This window comes from Malurus melanocephalus, unplaced genomic scaffold (genome assembly GCF_030028575.1).
Source record: "Malurus melanocephalus ecotype Western Australia unplaced genomic scaffold, MMel_1.1 scaffold_8, whole genome shotgun sequence".
Classification (NCBI taxonomy): Eukaryota; Metazoa; Chordata; class Aves; order Passeriformes; family Maluridae; genus Malurus; species Malurus melanocephalus.
The window spans coordinates 3,129,997-3,150,697 of NW_026623240.1; the positions used below are offsets into that span (position 1 = coordinate 3,129,997).

Here is a 20,701-nt window from a genome sequence, read left to right on the forward strand (position 1 = left end):
GGCAGCTTCTTATAGAATTGAGTTTAATTTTTAAATCAGCCAGACAAACCGGTTCTGTTACAGAAAGCATTGACAGACTTAGCAGCAACACCACAAGCTACATCTGTATTAGCTGTTTCCTTTTCTCTTTGTTCTGTAAAGTTGTAATAACTTTGTACGGCTAGTTACCTCAGATTTATTTGTGTAAAGCACTATACGGAGGAGCTCAAATCTTCTCTGCAGGCATTATCTTCGTAGTACAAATAAGTAATAAATTAATCCAGATAATTGCAATCAATGGGATTTATGTATATGTCTAAAGTTAAACAAGAGTTAAGTACTAATAGCAAATTGATATTTCACTCAAAGCAGGAACTGGGGAACAGAAGTTTGTTGGTCAATAAGGGCAGTACAAGACTTGCCATTTTGGATACATTCAGCAATTCAGGACAGCAAGGGCTCTGCTGGGGTACAGGTTTGGGCCCAAATATTCTTCTTGACAGTGAATATCAAGTGAAGTAACAGATGCATTTCAAGTRAGCTTTTCTTCAAGCAAATAGGCATGTCATTATGCTGAACTATGAATGTTGCTGCTAACACTAGTGAGTTTAGTGCAGCTTGTCAGCACACATCGAGGCTGCTGGAAGAGCTGCAGTGCTGCTTCACTAGTACCTGCAGTATCATGTTTTCACAGAAATATAATCATCAGACTTAAAATAAGGGATGATTAATTGGGATGGTTTAACTGATTTTTTTAAAATATTTGGATTACATGAGGACAATGGCAGTTTTCAGTCTGAAATGTTTATCTGAACTGTGATCTTTGCTCTTCTGAAAACCTTCTCAGTTTGAGTTTGTACACTGCTCATCAGCAAAAACTTCTTGCTTCTAAATTGCATTTTACCATTACTATCATCTAAATTGTATTTATAAAGAGTAGTTACATAACTCTACTCTTCTGAGACTGCTGCTCATTCCTKCGGGATCTCCTCCCCAGATGCTACACATGCTATTTCTTCAGTAAGCTCAGTGTGAAATCTAGGATCCCACATAACTTTCTGAATTTGGGTTCCCAGATGGTACTGCWGCATGCTACTTAAATACTCAATTAGCAGCAAGTACCCTTTGGTAAACAGTTAATTTTAATCTTATTTGAGGATATTTAAGTGCAGTTAGCCTCATCAGTGTCATACTGAACTGAAATACCTGCAACGCATTGAGGCATTGCTGAAGAGAGGAAGAAAGATACATTGTCAGGCTTTTCTCAGGAAGTCAGAAGGGCTGGATCAGCACTTGAACTAAGCCATCAGTAAGTTCAAGGCAGTAGAGGACATTCTGCACTCAGCAAACATCCAGTGCTGACCTCCTGGAAACTTCTGAAGTTCAACTGAATTTCCATTAGGTAACAGCTAATTGCAACTACTAAAATAGTGACAGGAGATTGTATCAAATTGCATCAATAATGTTATTCTACACTGAAGTTCTCAAATGTTACCATGAAATGCCTATTGACACAAGCCTTGTAGGTAGAGTCTGCTGTCTAAGAAGTCACTACCTACACCAGTTTGGTTGCYACCTCTACCAGTTTCCAGTAATTGGTGTTATATGGTCACTTCAGTGTCCTACAGATTAACCTAACCAAAGACAAAAAAATCCCCCCAACACTCAACAGATCATATTCTTAAACAAAAGAATTTATTTTCTTTGCAACGCCTACAGCCAAATTTGATATAAAGTGGGTAGCTTCAATGTTAGTTAGTAGAATTGAAGAAAAGGCAAGAACTTGTCTTTGAGGTAATTTTCTCCTTGTTGTATCCAATTTCATCAATTCACTCAAAGGGTTTTCATTTCTATCACTGCACCTCTCCATCCACTTTAACTTAAGCTCTATGAAAGAGACTAATTTCCCAATTTATAGATTTTCTGTGTATTAGACATGTGTCTAATTAAATAAGTGACTTGCTGTAGATAGGCTATTTCTTACACCTCCCTGAGCCATATTAGAAAACACAATCTGTATTGCTACTTTTTGCACAAACAAAAACACACCAATTTCATCTTTGCTTGAGTGTAGAAAGATATTTTCCAAAACAGAAGTAATCATCCCCATGTGACACATTACATCTCTCAGACTTTCAGCAYTAATGGTCACTAGGCCTGTCCTACTCATTTTATGTTGCTGGATTCAGCTTCACTTTTAAGTGCCGACCTACAAATTTTAAAACTCTGCATCCTTATATGACTAATACACTGCACAACAAGGGCAGACTTGGGTACAAAGTCCCATTTCTAAAATAAACTTAAGATTCATCAGCAATCCCTATAAGGTAAAGTACACCTWTGTTATGCTACAAGTTGTTTCTGAATCACATACCCACTGTCAAATCTACYCTCACATGCAGTAATATAGCTGTTTGACAAACAGCACTATTGGCTTAAAGTTTAGTACCAATTCTTCAAATAATTGTGAGCTTTCAGCTCTAGGCAGATTACCATAAAAACATCTAAACTCGCTTGGAATTGAATGTAATTAAAATACATTTTTCTACACTAGATTAGTTAATGTAGCAATACATTTAACATGTATTGATTACATTCTGCTGATTATAAAGCAGTTACACTAAAAGTAAGTGGTTTGTTAAAAAGTAATAGAAGTTACTGCTTTATACCATAAGCAACAGAAGGAGTCACAACAGCTTGTGTGGCAGTATTCAGCTCTAAATTGGGAGCACTTAACAAATATATATTCACACCCACTTTCCAGATACAGGAACAAGGGAAGATCAAATRACTGGTCTAAGTTACCAAAACGGTATTTCAACCAGTCAACAGAACAGTAAAAAAATCTTTAGAGCTTAAGCCTGACAAGTCAAAGGGATGAGCTCAATGAAATCTCAATCCTGACTTCGCCACTTAGAACCTGAAATAACCTACACAGTATATTCTGTAAGACAGGAAAAAACACAGGGCTTTAATACTGAAAGGTAATAAAGTACAAAAAGAAAACACAGATCTTGACTCCCACAGCTCTTGAACCCTCTTTACCTTATTTTCAATATTCATTAGCAGCATAATCTAAAAATTTTTCATATATTTCCTTCTCTCTTTTAAATGAATTGTCACTAATTAATGAGAAAAAGGTCAAATACAAGCTAAAGTGAAAAGTGGTAACAATGAATAAAGATTAACTCTGGAAACAATGCACTTATTTGAGGAGCTCACATATTAACCAGCAGATGGTTATTTAATTCACTGTCCAGTCCAGCAAAACCAAGAATTTCCAAAGTGAGATATCTGTGACCTGATACAGAAGTATCTTATGTCAGACAGAAGTGGCCTTTAGGGTCATGTATCTATGTACTTCCTCGTGTGTGTATATATTTATTTATATCTCTATATCTATCTATCTATCTATATCTMTMTCTMTATATATATATATAYAYAYACACACACACACAGTTGGCATGTCATTTTATATTACCAACTTTATTTTGCAAAGGCCAAGCTCACTAATACCTAAAGTCAAACCTGAGACTTCAGTATTAAAAATGAGAGTATTACCAAGATGACTCTGCACCCATTAGTCTCCAGACAGACAGAACATTTACTGAGAGTGTTCCCTCACATGAACCACTGACCATGAATGAGGAAGGAGACAAGCAATTAAATTACACGGCAAACAGTATAAAAACCTCAAGCATTTTAATTTTGGAAGGTGGGTGCTTGCAAATCTTTGATCTAAAAAGAGATATTAACAGAATTAAAGATTACCTTTTTTTTTTCCTCAAGAAGATTGTTCAAAATATTCTATTAAAATGGGTCTTGCCTAGAAATATCTGATGTGATACTTTACAGAGACTATAAAGAACTCAACAGAATTAATTGTTTACATAATTAAGACTGTGCAACCTATCCACCAATAACACTTAGAATGAAATGGAACTTAGAAACACAGTCCTTAGAAGTTTAGCATGCCAASAAAACCATGTAGAAGCCTATAAATTTATCCATCTTGATATTTTATCCTTTGAAACTCTACTGCATTTCCTGTGACAAGCACAATGGCAATAACACTCATTAACTCATTACTATAAGGCTTTTGAAAATGCTACATTGGAAGGGAGCATTCCAACAGGAGCATTCTGTGCTCATCCACTTTGCAAATTCATCTAGCAGCAGAACTTGAAAACTTATGTCTGCACAGATTTTTTATATTTGTTCTATACACAGTTCATACACAATTCTCTTTCTGTTCCACTCTTCCTGTTCCTTTAAAAGCCACACTACCGTCAACACTGAAGCAGATTTTTATAAACCTTAGCTGACATGGAACAAAATGCTTCATGCCTACCAAAAGATAGGCTATTCTAGATAGCCCAATGGCTATCTAAAAGCAAACATTACTGTATTCATTTCCATTTCATGCTGCAGCAACCACTGCAGAACCACTAGTTCCAGCTGTGTCTCTGCTCCATCTCTTGGATCTCCCACAGATCAAAAGCAAAAAAGAGCAGAGAATCCAGAGAATGCACAGGCCCCCATGGATGTCTGAACACCTTCGCAGTATGTCACTGGGACAGACTATGAATTGCTGACATCACCTGCCAGTATTTTCCTAAATTCTCACTGTAACCAAACTTTCATCACAAGAATGATGCAGACTTTTATTCCACTGCCCAAGCTTCCTCAGCTTTGGCATTCACCTCACATGAGCCTTCGATGGCTTGTGCATATTTATGAACCTTTTGGCAARAAGAGCCTGTGCAATGTGAAATCACCAGGCTGGCAGTATCTCCCAGGTCATTCCACAAAGCTGAMAGAGGACTGTTTACTTTCACAACATTCCATCTTAAAATACCAACCCTGGTATTTTTAAAAAATACATTCAAAATTAGTACTGACTCACTGCCATGCCACAGAAAATACTAATTAAAACCATTAARTAAAACCATTCTCTGAAAACAATTTCAAATTGTCTTTAAAATGGTAGCTTTGCTGTGGAAAAGGCTGGAGACTTAACAAATTGTAAGAAATGTCACTGTAAGAAATGTTTGATAATTTAARTAACAGCATAACAGAAAAATRTTTTCTAACTTAAGACTTAAGTTYAAAAAACCAAAAACCAACAAAAATTATAAGTATAAATGTTGTAATTTTCCCCCTTGAATAAAAAGGTGCATTAATACTGATGCCTACAGWGTAATTCAGAGGAAGTCAGGGGAAGAATTTATGAAATTTGCTTTCATACAGTGAAAAACTATTAGAAAACATTATAGTGACTGAGAAAATACTTTAATATACTAAGAACTGAAAGTGAAGAGCTCATAGTTCATAAAATAGTGTGTCCTGAAAAAAAAGTAAAACTCAAAGGTACTGGATACTCAGTTGTGAATCAAAACAAAGAGACCTATAAATAACAAGCTCACTGGCTACGGATTTGCTTGTTCACAGAGCAATTTTTTCAAGTGAAATGGGGTACAGCTTATCTCAGCTACAAAGAAAATTTGATTTCACAGTAACGCATGGTACCTGCAACATCTTCGAGATCCGTTACAACAATGTGTGCATTTAGCTCCTGTAACTTATGATGCAAGTCTTCTAACTTCTTATTTGATTTTTTCAAAATGTTGTCCACATAAGCCAAGTTCTTTTTATCCGTTGTGACCCTCCTGAGGTTCTCTGCTCCTTCCTTGATTTTAAGTTCCTTTCTTATTTCTCGCTTGATTTGGTCCTTTATTTCATCCAGCTTCTGCTGTACCATTGTATCTGAAAAGTCCAACTTCTGGCCAGTACTCACATTCTCAGAGGTTACAAGACCTTTGGCATCCCCCTAGGAAGAAAAACAATAATATAACCACCAGGAAACATTGTTTCTGACAACACACACTTACAGTGACCAAGTCTGTACAGGTGTGTACAGGTCCCTGCACCTTAACTCTGTAAGGGCATTCAGTAACCATGGGCTACACTCACATTGACCTACAGCAACAACATCACAAAACATTACATGCTAACCAGAGTTACATTTTACAACAGATTTATTTTAAATTTAGTGACATCTTTACTATGTCTAATTTTAACACCAAGAGATTTAAGTATTTTTGAATGCGTCATGGCTGCTTGCYTGGCAGTTATATGCCTCAGAGCTAATGACTCATGTTTGTAATTTTATTGATTTAATTTGTGTTTTAATAGATAAGACAGACAGAGAAATAAAGACTAATTTCTAATAAATATTCTCTATGAAGTATTTCAGTACATTCATTAGAATAGGTTCCTTTTAAAAACTGTTAAAAAAAAGAAATAAAAATCCATAGTGATGTTTGCAGTTGTTTAAAGAAATATTGGCAACTTTCTAAAGATTTGTAAAGTTGTTACTGAAAATACATTTGATAGGTCTTTTTAAATTTTTTTTAATCCTTCAAGTAAAGCCTCTCACTTTACAAAGTAATAACGATTAAAACAAATAAATCTTACTTTCTTGTGCAGGCAAGCGAGGCTGAAATGAAAAAAAGTTGCAATGATGGAACAGGAGCTGGTRTAGCAAGGGAGCAGGGCATGAAAAATCTTCACACCCCCAGTACACAGGAGGCCACAATTGTGCCCAGTATAGATTCACATATCACTAAGAGCACAAAGGGCATGGTACAGACCCYACATCAGTGAAGTTTATATACAGTTGATTACATATGTGACAAGACTTCCTGTACCTTACACACAGACCCTGGACACGGAGTAGACAGTAGGTCCTACCCAGAAAGTCTCAGCTGAAGCTAAATGAGTGAAGAACAAAGAAGGGTCTTCCTGAACTTAGAATTTGATCTCACCCTAATTCAGAATTTTCTAAATAAATGTCTGGCCTGATTTGCATGTAACTATCCAAAATACTAAAATTCCAGCAAATTTTCTTAAACACAATGATGAAATTGCCTAGACTTTTGAAAAACTCGGTCGACTAAAAGGTATTTTAAGGCGTAATTAAAATGTTGAAAGTTTCTGGCAAAAAAAAAAAATTAGTTGTCCTCACTATTTGCTGTTGGAAAAAACAACAATACAGCAGAGTAAACAGCAGAAGAAAACATTCTAGAGGGAGTTCTAGGAGCACAGCATCAGGCTAATAAACTGAAGAATGCCCAGAACACAAAACCACTAGAGATACTCCACAGTAACTTTGTTTTCATAAAAATCTGAATCATGAAGGTTGTGCCTTGGTCATACATGTCAACAGATAACGTTGGTCAARTTATTTCAATCTGTGCATATTCCAGCAATACGACCTCCCATAAGCAAGATCCAATCTACCASTCCTCAATTATAATTTTACAAGTTTCCTGAATCTTTCATTTAAACATTTCTACCCATAGCTTCTACTTTTAATACAAAAAGCTTACAACTCAAAGATTCTTAAATATTAAAATTACTTTTAATATTAAATATTAAAAGAAGTGCCATCTTGCCACAGAATTTGACTATCAGTAAAAAAGACACTAAGTAAGCAATTCAGAAATGACAAACTGAGYAAGAAATAAAAAGGAAAAAAAGCCATGCAAATCTGCTTTAAGTGCACTTGTGAGTGTTTTTCTGTCATTGCAGATTAAAATAAATAATTATGCATATGCAGAGAGGCTATTAATAGTTGTACTCGGAAATACAWGACATTGATTCTATTTTATATGCCTATATATGGAAACAATCTATTTTCYAAACAGAATAATCAATAGCAATGAGGAACTAGTACAAAGGTTCATATCCATAATGAAGAAAATTATCTACCATAAGTTGAGTGTCTTATTCTGAGAAAACTGAAACTGAAAATAAATTGATATAACAACAGTATGGCAAACTATTTGTTTAAATAGTAAGTATATCCAAATTAGGTTAAGGTCTTTAATTTCCCAGTCTGTCTAACACATAAAACTTAAGAATGTAAAAGAGAAYGTCAAAATTAGTATACTACTATTCAGCCTTTAAAAAAAAGARTTTAAAAAATGTTTATAAATAAAAAGCATGTATTTTTACAGCATAATTCTTTGTGCCTGTTCTACAAGCTTTTTAGAAATAAACTTATCACGTTCTTCTTTAAAGCAGGATATTACACTTTTCAAAGTTGAGCGACAAAAGATAAATCAGAAATGTAAAAAAACCCAAATCAAATAACAAAACCACCAAAATCCACCCCAAACGCAAAAGGAAACCWTTATTCTATGCTGTAATAGCACCTGAAGTTTGCTAATATTTTGCCAAGTATGTACATTTATCAAATAGATCAATATAATTTAGACATAAATAATTCAGAAATATTATTCTTTGGGGTTTACTAAAGAGTTAATTGTTCATCCATTGAACAATAATGTATTTTGTTACAGAGAAGGTTTTTATCCCCCTACAAGCCCTATATCCCATCTGTTAAAGTGATGTTACGTTCTTCCATAAGCAGGCTTTTGGAGCCCTTGTTCCAGATAGTCTCTAGCAAGTCGTCAATGAAATTAAATCTCTATGAKCATTAGTAATTTGCCTTCCAAATTTCAAGTAATTGAGTTAAAGTTTCCCTCAGTCTGGGCAGTCTCAGCAGCATCTTTGTCCCTGGATTTAAGGGTTTCAGGAAAGAGTCGTCTTCTTCAATCTGCTTTTAGGACAGTAGAGTTCAATGGTGTGGATGCTAGCACTGGAAGCTGGTCACACTGCCTGTACATTCAAACATTCTTCTTTAAAACCGCCCAAAAGCCACAGACGATACTCCTTCTGTCTCTCATGTCATCCAGAGTTAATTACACCTTTGAGCAAAAAGTATTCTCTCACCTAGTTATCCAGACGTGTCACCTGGCACAAAGGTCACCTTGAAATAAATTCTTCCAAGGAGGCAACTGTGCACTCTGTGACCCCCGAGGGTCACTGTGAATGCAGAGCAAGAATGTGGTTTGCAAATGAAGCTGCTCCGATCCTGCACTAACRTGTTTTGTGGCTGGGATGCAGCAAAAGTTTGAGACACATCCTCATGCTGCAAAGATGAGGAGCCTTCAAAGTGTTCCAGTTTAAGATGGAGATAATGTCCACAATGGCCCAAGAGGATAGAATGCCTAATAATAAAATCAAATAATTCAGAAATTTCATTTCTTTAATGAAATGCACCTCCCAAGTGGCAAACTCAAAAGGAYACTTTTAAACTGAAGCTACTTAAAACACAGGATATTCTAGCTTTATTAGATGACATCCTATTACAAGACTCTGCTTAGAACTGAATATTCTTTCAAAAAACTATTTCCTCATAAACTCCCTCCCAGGATGAACCTCACATCCTTTAAGYTGTAGGTTCCGTCTACTCAACCGGAAATTTAAGTCTGTTAAAAGAAACAACAGTTAGAGGCAGGGCCCAAGTCCCTTCCTTTTCACTGCTCAAGCAGGCAGAGTGAAAAGACAGAAGAAATAATTCACATTCTCTATGCCAAGATGCCATCAATGAATTTTGCACACCTCCTTCCTTTACTCTCCCTCTCCAGAGCACTTAATATAAAGTATCTTAAGAGTAAAAATGCTCTGAAACGGATAATGACTAAACCAATCCTGCCAGCAAAATAGAGAACAGGCCTCACTGCTTTAAAATCCAAGGCAAAAGAGTGCAYAGCCAGTTACTGATTCTCAGTTTCTTTTTAAATTCTGGTAGTGTTTTGACTGCTGCTTAAAAGAGAGGAGCCAGCCTTTGCTGGGCAGTCTCAGTACTGGACTGCTCAGCACAGCATCCTTCCCCCTTGTGCCACTGCTGGGGCTTCTTGGCCCAAGAAACTGTGAAGGCAGTGTCACCCACCCACTGTGGGAGGCACGGACAGCAATGAGAGGCAGCTTTGCAATGGCAAAATACATGCTTGTGAGCCAGACTGCAGATTTCTGAAACATTTCAGTGCGAAACTGAAGATCTGTTTACCACAATTAACTACCAAGGACCACAAATTAGATACCTCTGCTTAATTAAAAAAAAAAAAGGAAAGAGGAAAAGAGGAGTCCACATATACAGCCTTCTCACTGCAATAGACTCAACCTTACTTTGATTGCTGGCTCAAAGACTACTTACAAAGATTAATTCTGTTAATAATACAATCTACTCTGGCTGACATGGTGAAAGAAAGTAGTGACAGTGTTTATGATGGGCTTGCATTTTTGGTTCAGATCAATTCTGAACCAAGTAACTGCTGAAGCAGGTGCCTTGACATACTGCATTTACCACCAAAATCCCATTTATGAATAGAACACACAAACGGGATGGCAGCAGCAATGGTACTGCGGAAGAGAGTACCACGGAGCTGAACACATCAGAGAATCTGCTTAAGCTGTGTAAACCGAATGGCTTTGAATTCTGAATGAGATTCTCAACCTGCCACCTCTTACAAGAACATTAAAACTCTGGGCATTAATGACTCCTGACGACTTGCTCCTAAGAGCACAGTACAACTTCACTATTCCATATCATATATTCATCATAGAGAAAAAGTTTAGATTGCATATTTCTGTTAGAAGCTGTGACAGAAAGGCAAGTGGAGCCTTAAACTACACCATGCTTAACAGCTGATGCACAGTCCTCATGCACAATRTTATTTACATTTCACACTGATGTGCTACTAGTACACACTAAACCTGCCTTTAGAAAAAATCCCAAACCAGACCTTACCAAAACCCACAATAAAACTGCTTATACTTTTCCCTAAAAATATTAGAATTTMTTTTTATATGCTCTTGAATTTTAGTAATCATTTCAGCACACAATTAGACAATAAGAAAACCTGTTTGACAAATATAGTCAAAAATGCTTGACTCTTTAATACAAGGATACCTGTTTCAAACATAAAAATAGRATTTTCATCTTACATTTGATTAAAAAAATTACCATAACCCAGAAAGACAAAATGTTTATTAATTTGTAATTTAATTTTGAAGAGCTAGAAATACAGATTTGGAACTACTAGGTGTGTTAGTGTAATAATTTTCTGTAAAACTTTTTAGGGGGAAAAATAGGAAAAGAATAACAAGTTGCTTCTCTGAGCTAACTGCCAAGGTCCCCAAAGTTTTCTGCAGTAATTCCTCAAACTAGAGTAGTCTTCAGTTTAAGAACAATGTTAATCAATTGCAAACTTCCCTTCCCCCCAAAGCCATTCATAAAACCAGATGTGACAGCTTGTCTGGATTACTGGAACTACATGGACTATTTCCTCCTGCTCAGAAGCAAATGTGATTGTGGTCAAGATCTCAGCACTCACCCAATGTCAAGAACTGAAAAAAAAAAAAAAAAAAGTGGAGGCTTAATAGATTTTGGCATTAGTTTGCTGTGCTAACATGTCACAAATCAGGATTTAAATTTAATCTAAGTCACAGCTTTCTGCTTTGTAACAAGAGGCTGTTTAAGGCAGAAATATCCATAGGGCACTACATTATATGTGGATGAATTCAAGTACGACACTGATTAAATGAGGTTCAAGTCCTGTGCACAAACAGCGAGTGCCCAACTCTATAAGAGATGAAAYAGATTTTAAAAAAAGGTAAAACATGTCCCTTAAAATAGGCAGACCCTCAATCAGCCAGTTTCCTCTGCCACCCTCTCCCAGCTTGTTGCCCTGATGAATACCTCAGGAGGAATGTTTGCTTTTACTCACACAGTAACTGCTGGGCTGCAGCACTTGGTCCTACAGCTCCTGTACAAAAAACTGTGTGGCCAACTCAGCCAGAACACCTCAGCTGAACAGGTAATAAAATTCCCAGGGGAGTCCTTGCTAACATTAGCTTCCAGCCACCAACAATCCCTCATTAGGCCAGCATTCTCTACTACAAAGAGCATGGCTCCCAAGAAGTACTCCAATACCAGTAATGATGTGGCTGTGCCAACATCGATTAGAGAAAGGGGTGTAAGAGAGAAATTTCTTTGCTACAGAAGGGAAAGACAGCATTTTAAGAAATGCTGCTTTCAGCTGCTCCWCATTGTAGCAGTTCCTGATGGTTTTACTTAGGAGAAGAATCTGGGAGGGGGCTTGCAAAGAAAGATGACATTGAAAGAAAATCCTCACACTGACCTTTCTCAAGACCACAAGAACCTGATGGAGGCTATGGCACAACATAGGTGATGAGCACCTAAATCTGAGATCAGCAAATGGCCATAGGATCCAAGAAGCATGACTAATATTCTGGCAACAGGTGTGGTACAAATACTTYAGCAGTTTCCAAACTTTTATCTATAACTTGAAGCTCCTACTCGAAGCCAAAAAATTGCAMTAGAGTCCAGCACAGTGGAAACAAAACCTACCCTCTCTATCATCAGATGTGCAAAAGAAATGGCAAAAAATCACAGTTCCCATGAACAGGGACTCCTGTCACAACATTTTATTAACATGTGCCCAGGAAGATCAGTATATGAAATTATGCCTACARCAATGCCACTCTCCCCTTCTCTATGAGACCTTGCTGTCTTAGTTTTCRTTTAGCTTCTCATCATATATGAGAATATACTCAGAAGAAAACTATAAATGGTTTCAAGCAGACCACACATGGTAGTTGAAGCTCACTATTGAATGCCAAAATAGAAACAATCCCTTTCAAGATATAGGGAAAAWGATTTTATGAAATGTTAACACCATACTGCATACTGAATATAYTGCCAATAATGATGTATCATAGAACTGTGCCAAGAAGACTGAAGTAATTCCCCAGAAATGCAGCCTCACCAAGATGCATGCAGTCAAAGCACTGAAATGATAATTTCTCATCTAATTCCAGTAACATTATCATGGCATATATTAATAATGTGGTAAATAGATACACTTCCATTTAAGWGATGAGGAAAACAGGTGGATTAAGTGACAGTTCAATAAATGAAAGAGAAGCAAGTTCAAAGAAGTATACAATMTTTCAAGACTAAGTCCCTTAGTCATAGATCCTGAACTGGAGTTGTACWCTTACTGGACTGGACTGGGCAGCAAAAACAGACAAGTATCTGTGTCCTACCTCTTACTGCCAACATAAGAATTTCATGCACGAAGTTGTTATGCATTTTCTAAATTTGAACTGAAAATTTTAGCCTTCTTATGAGACACCCTTTGGAAAAAAAAATTAAGATCCCATAAAAATATGAAGATTGGTAAATAGATAAATTAGCATTTTTGTGAGTGTTTGACAGTTTGAGGCTTCTTTAAAATAAAAAAACCCTTAAATTTTAAAACTGATAGCAAATATATTTACTGTTAGGGACTTTAGCATTGRTCAATTTTGTTTTTATTTATTTGTCAGTTTAAACACTTAAAAACCTCGTAAGAGTTACTGTTTTCTTCATGCGAACACCTGTCATTTTCTGAACCATATAAATATATAAACAACTTCACCCTAATGGCCTAGAATTATTTCTTGAATATATACAACATGTACTTTWAAAATACAGTGTGTATTTTAATACACTTGCCAAACCATATATAGGGGCATGCACTGTATCAATTTCTTTTACAAATTCATACTCTCATTTTGAATTACTGCTAGAGACAGAAACAAGGAAGGGCGCTTGAGAAAAATTCTTATCATGAGACTTGTCTCACTTTGACTTGATGGATTTTCTCTRTAGTTAAATTAAACTCAAATTTAAAGCAAGCAGTTGTTACAATGCTTTGAAGTGCTCGAAGTCCAACATAAGTTACTCAGGAAACAGAACTATTTCAGATAAAGGTAAGGTCATRCAAATGTTGTGTGGAGAATTTGCCTGTAAGTACCAGTAATACAGAAACTAATCTGTCCACCAGGGAGAAACACTGTRCCCCCTCCCCATGGTACTTCCACTGTGCTAGTAAGATATCTCTTGAAGTGTGTGTTAAAGCAAACACCCAAGGTCAAGAATTTCTGTTGCTACTGAAAGTTAGTATAATTTTGCGTTACATCATCCCAATATGCTTTCATTACATTTTTTCATACAAAACATTTACCTGATTTTGTCTAACATTCACAGCAGAGTAATAGTAYACATGTAGCTCAAGATGTTTGAAAAAATAATGTCACTACATTATTCAAACTACAGGATGTGGTATTTAATTTGGTAGAAGAGATTTTCAAAGTTAAAAAGGTCAAGTCAACACATATCAGTCACAATCGTGTCTTATGACTTCGATAACTCCTCCTCAAACTCAATTCCCCCTCTAACAAAGGTGATAATTAGTTGGGCATGCATCCAAAAATATGCCTACTTTAATGTGAAGTTAACATTGCAACTATGCATTTTCAACAGCTGTAATGTTAACATTGAGATAAACATGTGGTTAAATTTCTRTTTCTGAAGCAATTTTAGGTACCATGCACAAATACAAAATTAAAACTCCAAACAACCCAAACCAAAGTATTATTAATTTTAAATGTCAGTCAGGTCCAATCCCAWTGGTAAGGTATTTTTCTTGTATTAGGATAAAAATGAATTTGATAGCTCCTACTAAAAGGTATTATTATCTATTTCRGATAATGCAACAGATTGACCATTCTGCTCATCCATAAATCACAGTATCAGCTGTTGCCACATCTGTTAAGTGGTGTACTTCAGTTTAACACTAACTGTAGTGCAAGAGAAGAATGCTAAAATGCCTTACTCCAGAAACAAATCACTACAACTGGAACTTTTCTGTTCTTTCAGTGCAGGTTAAAAATCTGAAAACATTTAAAAGATGCAAAAKAAATCCTCAGATAATAAACAGGAATTTCTCAATAACACATACATGTATCAGGACGATGTTGAAGACCAATACAATTAATTTCTTTAATCTAAAAAGTACAATAAAGAGGTCCAAGCATGAGAAGCTCCATTTCTCTGATCAATAACTATCACTTGAAAAGAAAAACCCTCAAAACTTCTTTGTTGCTGGCAGTTCCAACTTTCAGCACAGACAACTGATATGTTAGTCCATTTTACTTTACTATATTTTACAGGAGCTATTTTTAGTCATTGCAAAACTAATGGAAGAGTTGAGAGTCTACATTCCACTCTAATTAAGCCATCATCTTTAGCAGCCAACTATTTCGTACATTATAAATGCAGTAATACATATCAGAGATAATACTAACATCTGTTTTATAAGGCAAGAGGCCAAGTGGCTAAATACTAGATCCTGGTGAAGGAACCAGATTTTTTGCTTTCTAGGACTGTGTGCAACAGTGGCTTTACCAGAGCTTATGGGTTTCCCAGCTCGGTAGCTGAATCTGTTATTACAGGAAAGGGATGTATGTTTGTATTTATACCAAGGATCTATGTCTTTGTACTCTAGGACTGAGAACTCTTTCACAGTAGCTTGGGTTATTATATCTGAAGTTAAACAAGTTCACAGCCTACACTTCAACCAGCTGGAAATCCTGCTCCTGCWTTCCCCTCCAGCAGCAAAAGGATGGCAAAGTCTCACTAAATCCTTTCCTCATCTTTTACAGGTGGTCAGTAGAAAAGATCACTTTTCCCTGTTGGGACTGCCACACCCAGAATTCCACTTGCAGAGATGCAGGCATCTCATTCCATCCTTTCCAGTAAAAGTTTATGGATGAACACAGAGTTATTTTTGGAAGCATTACTTCACATCCCCATTTGTCTGAGATTTCTACAGAGCATCACTGATGCACATTGTGATACATTTGAATAGTCTTCATGATCTGTTTTTTTTCTGACCCTTAAAATATGGTAGAAAATCTCGCACTGGCTCTTAATGTCCATTTTCTATTTAAGAATTCCCTAGGCATTATAGACTGATGAAGAAATAGAATCCTGTCCTAACCTATAACAGAGGCCAAAAGAAAACTTCCTGATTTAACCGCTTCATCTGCAACAGCAATGAAAAAGAGGCAGATGATTTCACTTACTATGTGTATTACAAAAAAATCTTTAAACTTTTCTAAACACAAATCTGCCTAAAGCTTTGGCTTTAAAACCTTTCTACATTTTCTTAATTTTAGGAGTCCTGATTCCCCACTGACTGCAATACAATATTCCAGGTAAATCTACTTTCTTATGACCTAAAAAGAACATATGACTTACATATGAGATTTGCAGTGAAAAACGCTCAATAAAAGCCTAGGATTTTAGCAAAGRATTTCTTAATGCACATTGAACCAGTTTTGCTCTTTATGTTCACTCTCAGCACCAACTCCAAAGTAAGCTGTTTCCTGTTTTGCACATGTAATTGCATAGGACTCTCTTCCATCTAGCTCTCATTACCAGCACAGTTCAATATCAGTTAAATAGCAAATGGGAAGCATCCGTTTCAAAATAACCAATGCACCAATGAGACCTGTAACATAACAGAAACAAAGCAGCACAAAACAACAGTTTTTCAATGCATCATGTAACTAGGTATGGAAGTACCTATAAAACTAAATTTTAAAGGATATCCTATAAACCCAAGTATACATAACAATGGCAAAATGATCTCACCTTACAACTGCATTAAATTAGGGGAATGATGTTTTTTATACTGCTGAGTATTCAGAAAACCCACAATGATACATGTTAGTGATTTCAATACTCTTTCAGAATGGGTAAATTATACATGCATTCAATGCATTTTCCAGCAGCAATCATGTGAATGTAACCTTGAATAGGGTATGTAACCTCTGATCAGCCAGAATTGATCAATTTTTTAATATTAAAAGCCTCACCCTATTTTACAGGGCACACATAAACAGTAGTTTTCATACACACAGTTTCCAAAAAAAGGTCCTAGGAATACTTGTGGGCAAYGTGAATCTGATTTTGGTATGCTCGTAACTTTTGAGGCATTGTTCTTCAAAACTAAAAGTCATCTACTTCATTCGAGATCAGGAGCATTTCAGTAAGCAGCCTGAGAAAAACCTTCAGGTACTACTAGAAATTGTAACATGAAAAATATGAAGCAGGATATTCTCCTTTATTAATAACTAAGAACTACCAAAAAATACTCTAGATATGACATTGACCAAAACCTTCATGAAGAAGTCCCTTAAGCTAAGGAAAGAAAGTACTGCAGTCAGAAGCTATTTTTATGGTTGAAGTTTAACCTGCTGCATTCCCAAGAGTATCTACAATGTATTCCTCTATAATGACCTGTCTAATCTAAAGCATGTCATCTTTAGGAGACAAAAATCCACAAATTAACTTTTGACTGAAAAATACCAGCAGGAAGATGACTTCTAGCTGATGAAAGAGAACTGCATATTCTGAAATGKAAATGTTAGGAGGTTGTGGCTATTTCCTAACTGTATTTGGAAGGGGTGATTGTGAGTGGGTGGGGTGTGTTTTTTTGATGCCTTCTCAAGTATTCTATTAAAGATACCAAGAGTCACAGGAGAAAAATAAAAAACAGTCTCTATAATAAGAAAAGAAATTAAACTACAAAAATAAAGTACAGTCCCAATCTGTCTACGCTGTTTTCCAAACTAAGCTAAGATACTATATTTAGCTCAGGCTACCATCCTCTCAACATCTCTGACCTCTGAGCATTACTGGTTTCTTTTTCATGCCCTTCACACTGTTTTACGCAGCCAGGACACAATGAACTATCATAGTTATAAAAATTCTGTTTACAGTAATGCACAGCTGATGCTTCTGCCTAGGCACAGTTTCCCCCCATTTTCTGAAGATGCCAGAACCACAGCCAGCCCTTCCTGTCTTTTGCTAACCCTGAGTGAGGAAGAGGCAGCTCTGTTCATTCCCAGTATATGCCACTAAAATGCTCACCACTTTTGTATTACATGTTTGCAGGAATTCCTTCACTATGTACTGATCTTCAAGTATATTCATTGCAATAAATAAACATGTATACTTCAGACAGATTAGAGACTGATTACTTTATAACAGTGGAAAATTAATAAAAGTAATGAGAAACGTCTAACATTTTCAATGTACATTGTCAGCAAAGGACAAGACAAAAATTAGTGAAAGAATCTCTAGAAAAAAACTATATGCCAGATAGAAATGACAAAGAAAATAATTCAGTTGCATAGTCCACAAAATGCATGTGAAWCAATTCAGAATATGGATGCCTGTMGTTAAGTTTCAAAAATCTGTTTACYCTAAGTWCTRTATAAACCTTAAATTGACAGTGAATTAATTAAAGTAGATGCAACAGATGGAAAGGGAGGCAAATGTTAAAGAMAGGAAATGCTACTTTTGAGCTCATAAAATAGGATAGTCTACTGTAGAAAGAGAAAAAAAATTACAAAAATGGGAGACCATTAGCAGAACTTGCATCTCCCTTGTTTTTATTTCATACCCAAGGTCATCTGGTTCAAGAATCACACTGGACATGAAGAAATTAATTCCCACGTACATGAAACTGCTGTCCTGACAGTATCACTGAGTTACTCCCATCAAAAAGAAACACTTCAAATTAGTGCTGGCTACTAACCTGAAATGATGATACTGAATACCCCTCTACAGCAGGCTGTCAATTCCTTTTCCTCCTGCACTTAAGAACCTTCTAAGAATTTTTTTAAAAAATCTGTTAGAATTAGTTTAATTAAAACTTGAGAACATATTCACTTGCTCTCTTAGACAGAATCCTAACAGACATGAATACCAATTTTTAAAGGAATTAAATTAACAATTGTAAATTGTTTCTGTGTTATGTAGAATGTTACAGCTAAAGGCAGAATTCAAGAAAGGAGTTTGCCCCCAAAACAAAAATCAACTGTTGATGAAAATACCCCAAATAATGAGTTAAGTTTCAATAACAAAATTTAAAYAATCTGAGGACCCCCAGTTATAGATACTATAATTTGAAAATCATAAATTTTGACATCCAGGCATTCTCAGCCTCAAACAACGGCTTCATATGAGCTTATAAATAAGCAACAAACAAACTCAAATATTGAAGAAAACATGCTTCCATTAAAGGAGATTGCCAAGTCCCAAACGGGCAGCAGTTCAAGAATGCTACACGAGTAGTCAGGCATGTACGATTTACAGTACTTTTACTTTCCTACTGCTGCCACTAAGTTTAGAGTATGTCTACAAAAAGGCCTTGCTGATTTTAAAATGTTCTGTAGATCTGTAKGCTTAGTTTTGTACTTTTCAATGCAAGTCTTTGAAACTCTGTCTCCTATAATCTTTTGCTAGAATTTGATTTACTGTACTGTGTCTCCCCATGCYTTTATGCCCATGTAATTCTCTCCATGCTAGGAATGGGCTGCAGGCAGCATATACCCTTACAGCTTCAGAGGTTAAYAATATTTTTCTGAAAAACTGACACTTCCTTGTCATCATTTATCTTACAATTTTAGCTTACACAACTTGAGTATTAGTAAAGAAATAATCTTGTTATGCCATATGCAGATCTATCTATAAAGGAAACATCCTATTTAAAAACATTCCACTTAATTGTTTTGCAGTGTCTTCCCATAAAAATAAACATATGAAGCTGAAAAGCAATGGATGGTTTTGCATATTATGCCTGTAAAAAGCAACAGGCCACACAATCAATTTGCATTCCTTCTAAATTTTCAGCAATAGCTTTGGATGCTCTTRGGCTTATGTTATTAAAAAATCCAAATGATAACGTACTTCACAATGATGAAAAAGAAACTTCAATCTCGTATCTAGTAACCTCAGTGATGTAAATAGGGCAAGTCTTAAAATCTGTCATAAAAGGAAGAGGTTAGGTTCCTCTTCCTGCAGAAAASAAATAAGAAAGAACTAAGAAATAGGAACAGAACTAAGCAAGTTTCTTCCATTTATCTAAAGACTGGCATAAAGTTTCTAGCTTATATTGCAGAAATAAGCCTGCTGTTACCAGTTATTTTTGGAATACCTGGAATCACCAAAACCAATCTCCTTGTTTATTTTAAACATAATCCTTCACCTCCAYGGCATAAATTTAAAATAATGCACTCAGGGCTTATGAGTAAGTACAAGGACAATGAATTAATTTCAAAACTATCAATTCTACACAAGAACTTCGAAAGCATGTAATCACTTTGTAACCTCAAATTTCTTATTTCTGCACCACATTTTAGGCCTTTTCTCCCCCAGATTTGGCTAGGCCTCTGAAACATAGCATTAATCTTGTACACAGTAGTTCAAAGTCCCCTAAGTGGTGCTTTAATTGATACTCATGTGACCATTCAGAGATAYTTTCTTATCACAAACATTCAACTCCTCATTGTTTGGGTTTTTTTTCCTACTGAATATTCAAATGTCTCACAGTTATTGAGCTACTAATTAAGTGACAAATGTATTCATACCAAGCTGTATGTAATATCTGTCTCTTCATTATCTTTATGGACAGTACACTTACTGTATTATTTGCACATTACTTTGCGTTCACTCCAAAATTCAATTCCATCCATTTCAATGATTTACTCACTTTTTCTTCCATTTCCRTTACAGAAATAATAAAAAGATTCAAGATTTTTCAAAACTTCTTTTTGCATCAAATGCATAAACAGTTTAACAGCAAAGGTTTACCACTTCGGTAAGTTAACWAACAAATTTGGGGTCATATCCCTACACTGACCTCATGTACTGCTACAAAACCTTACCACTGTTCTCAGCCTTCAACATAAAACTAAATGTAACTACATCTTCCATCCAGGCATGATGTCAAAGTCAATTCTATTTTTAATGCTTTTTCAGACAAACAGGTTTTCACTGTCACATGCATATTGTGACACTTCCTGCTTGAAGAATGCAAAGCTAGAAAAGAATTGCCACAGACAGTGCTTGGACTGTTCATTATCTGTGTATTCATCCGCAGCAGAATTG

The 20,701-nt window shown here is 35.8% G+C and overlaps 1 protein-coding gene across 1 annotated transcript in view; it reads right to left on the reverse strand.

Annotated features, from left to right (window-relative positions):
* Positions 1-20,701, reverse strand: part of PKN2 (protein kinase N2) — a 53,706-nt gene that overhangs the window by 24,132 nt on the left and 8,873 nt on the right. The window contains exon 2 of the mRNA XM_057374370.1: positions 5,509-5,809. Within this exon, the coding sequence (XP_057230353.1) occupies positions 5,509-5,809 (301 nt within the window). The remainder of the gene's footprint in view (positions 1-5,508; positions 5,810-20,701) is intronic.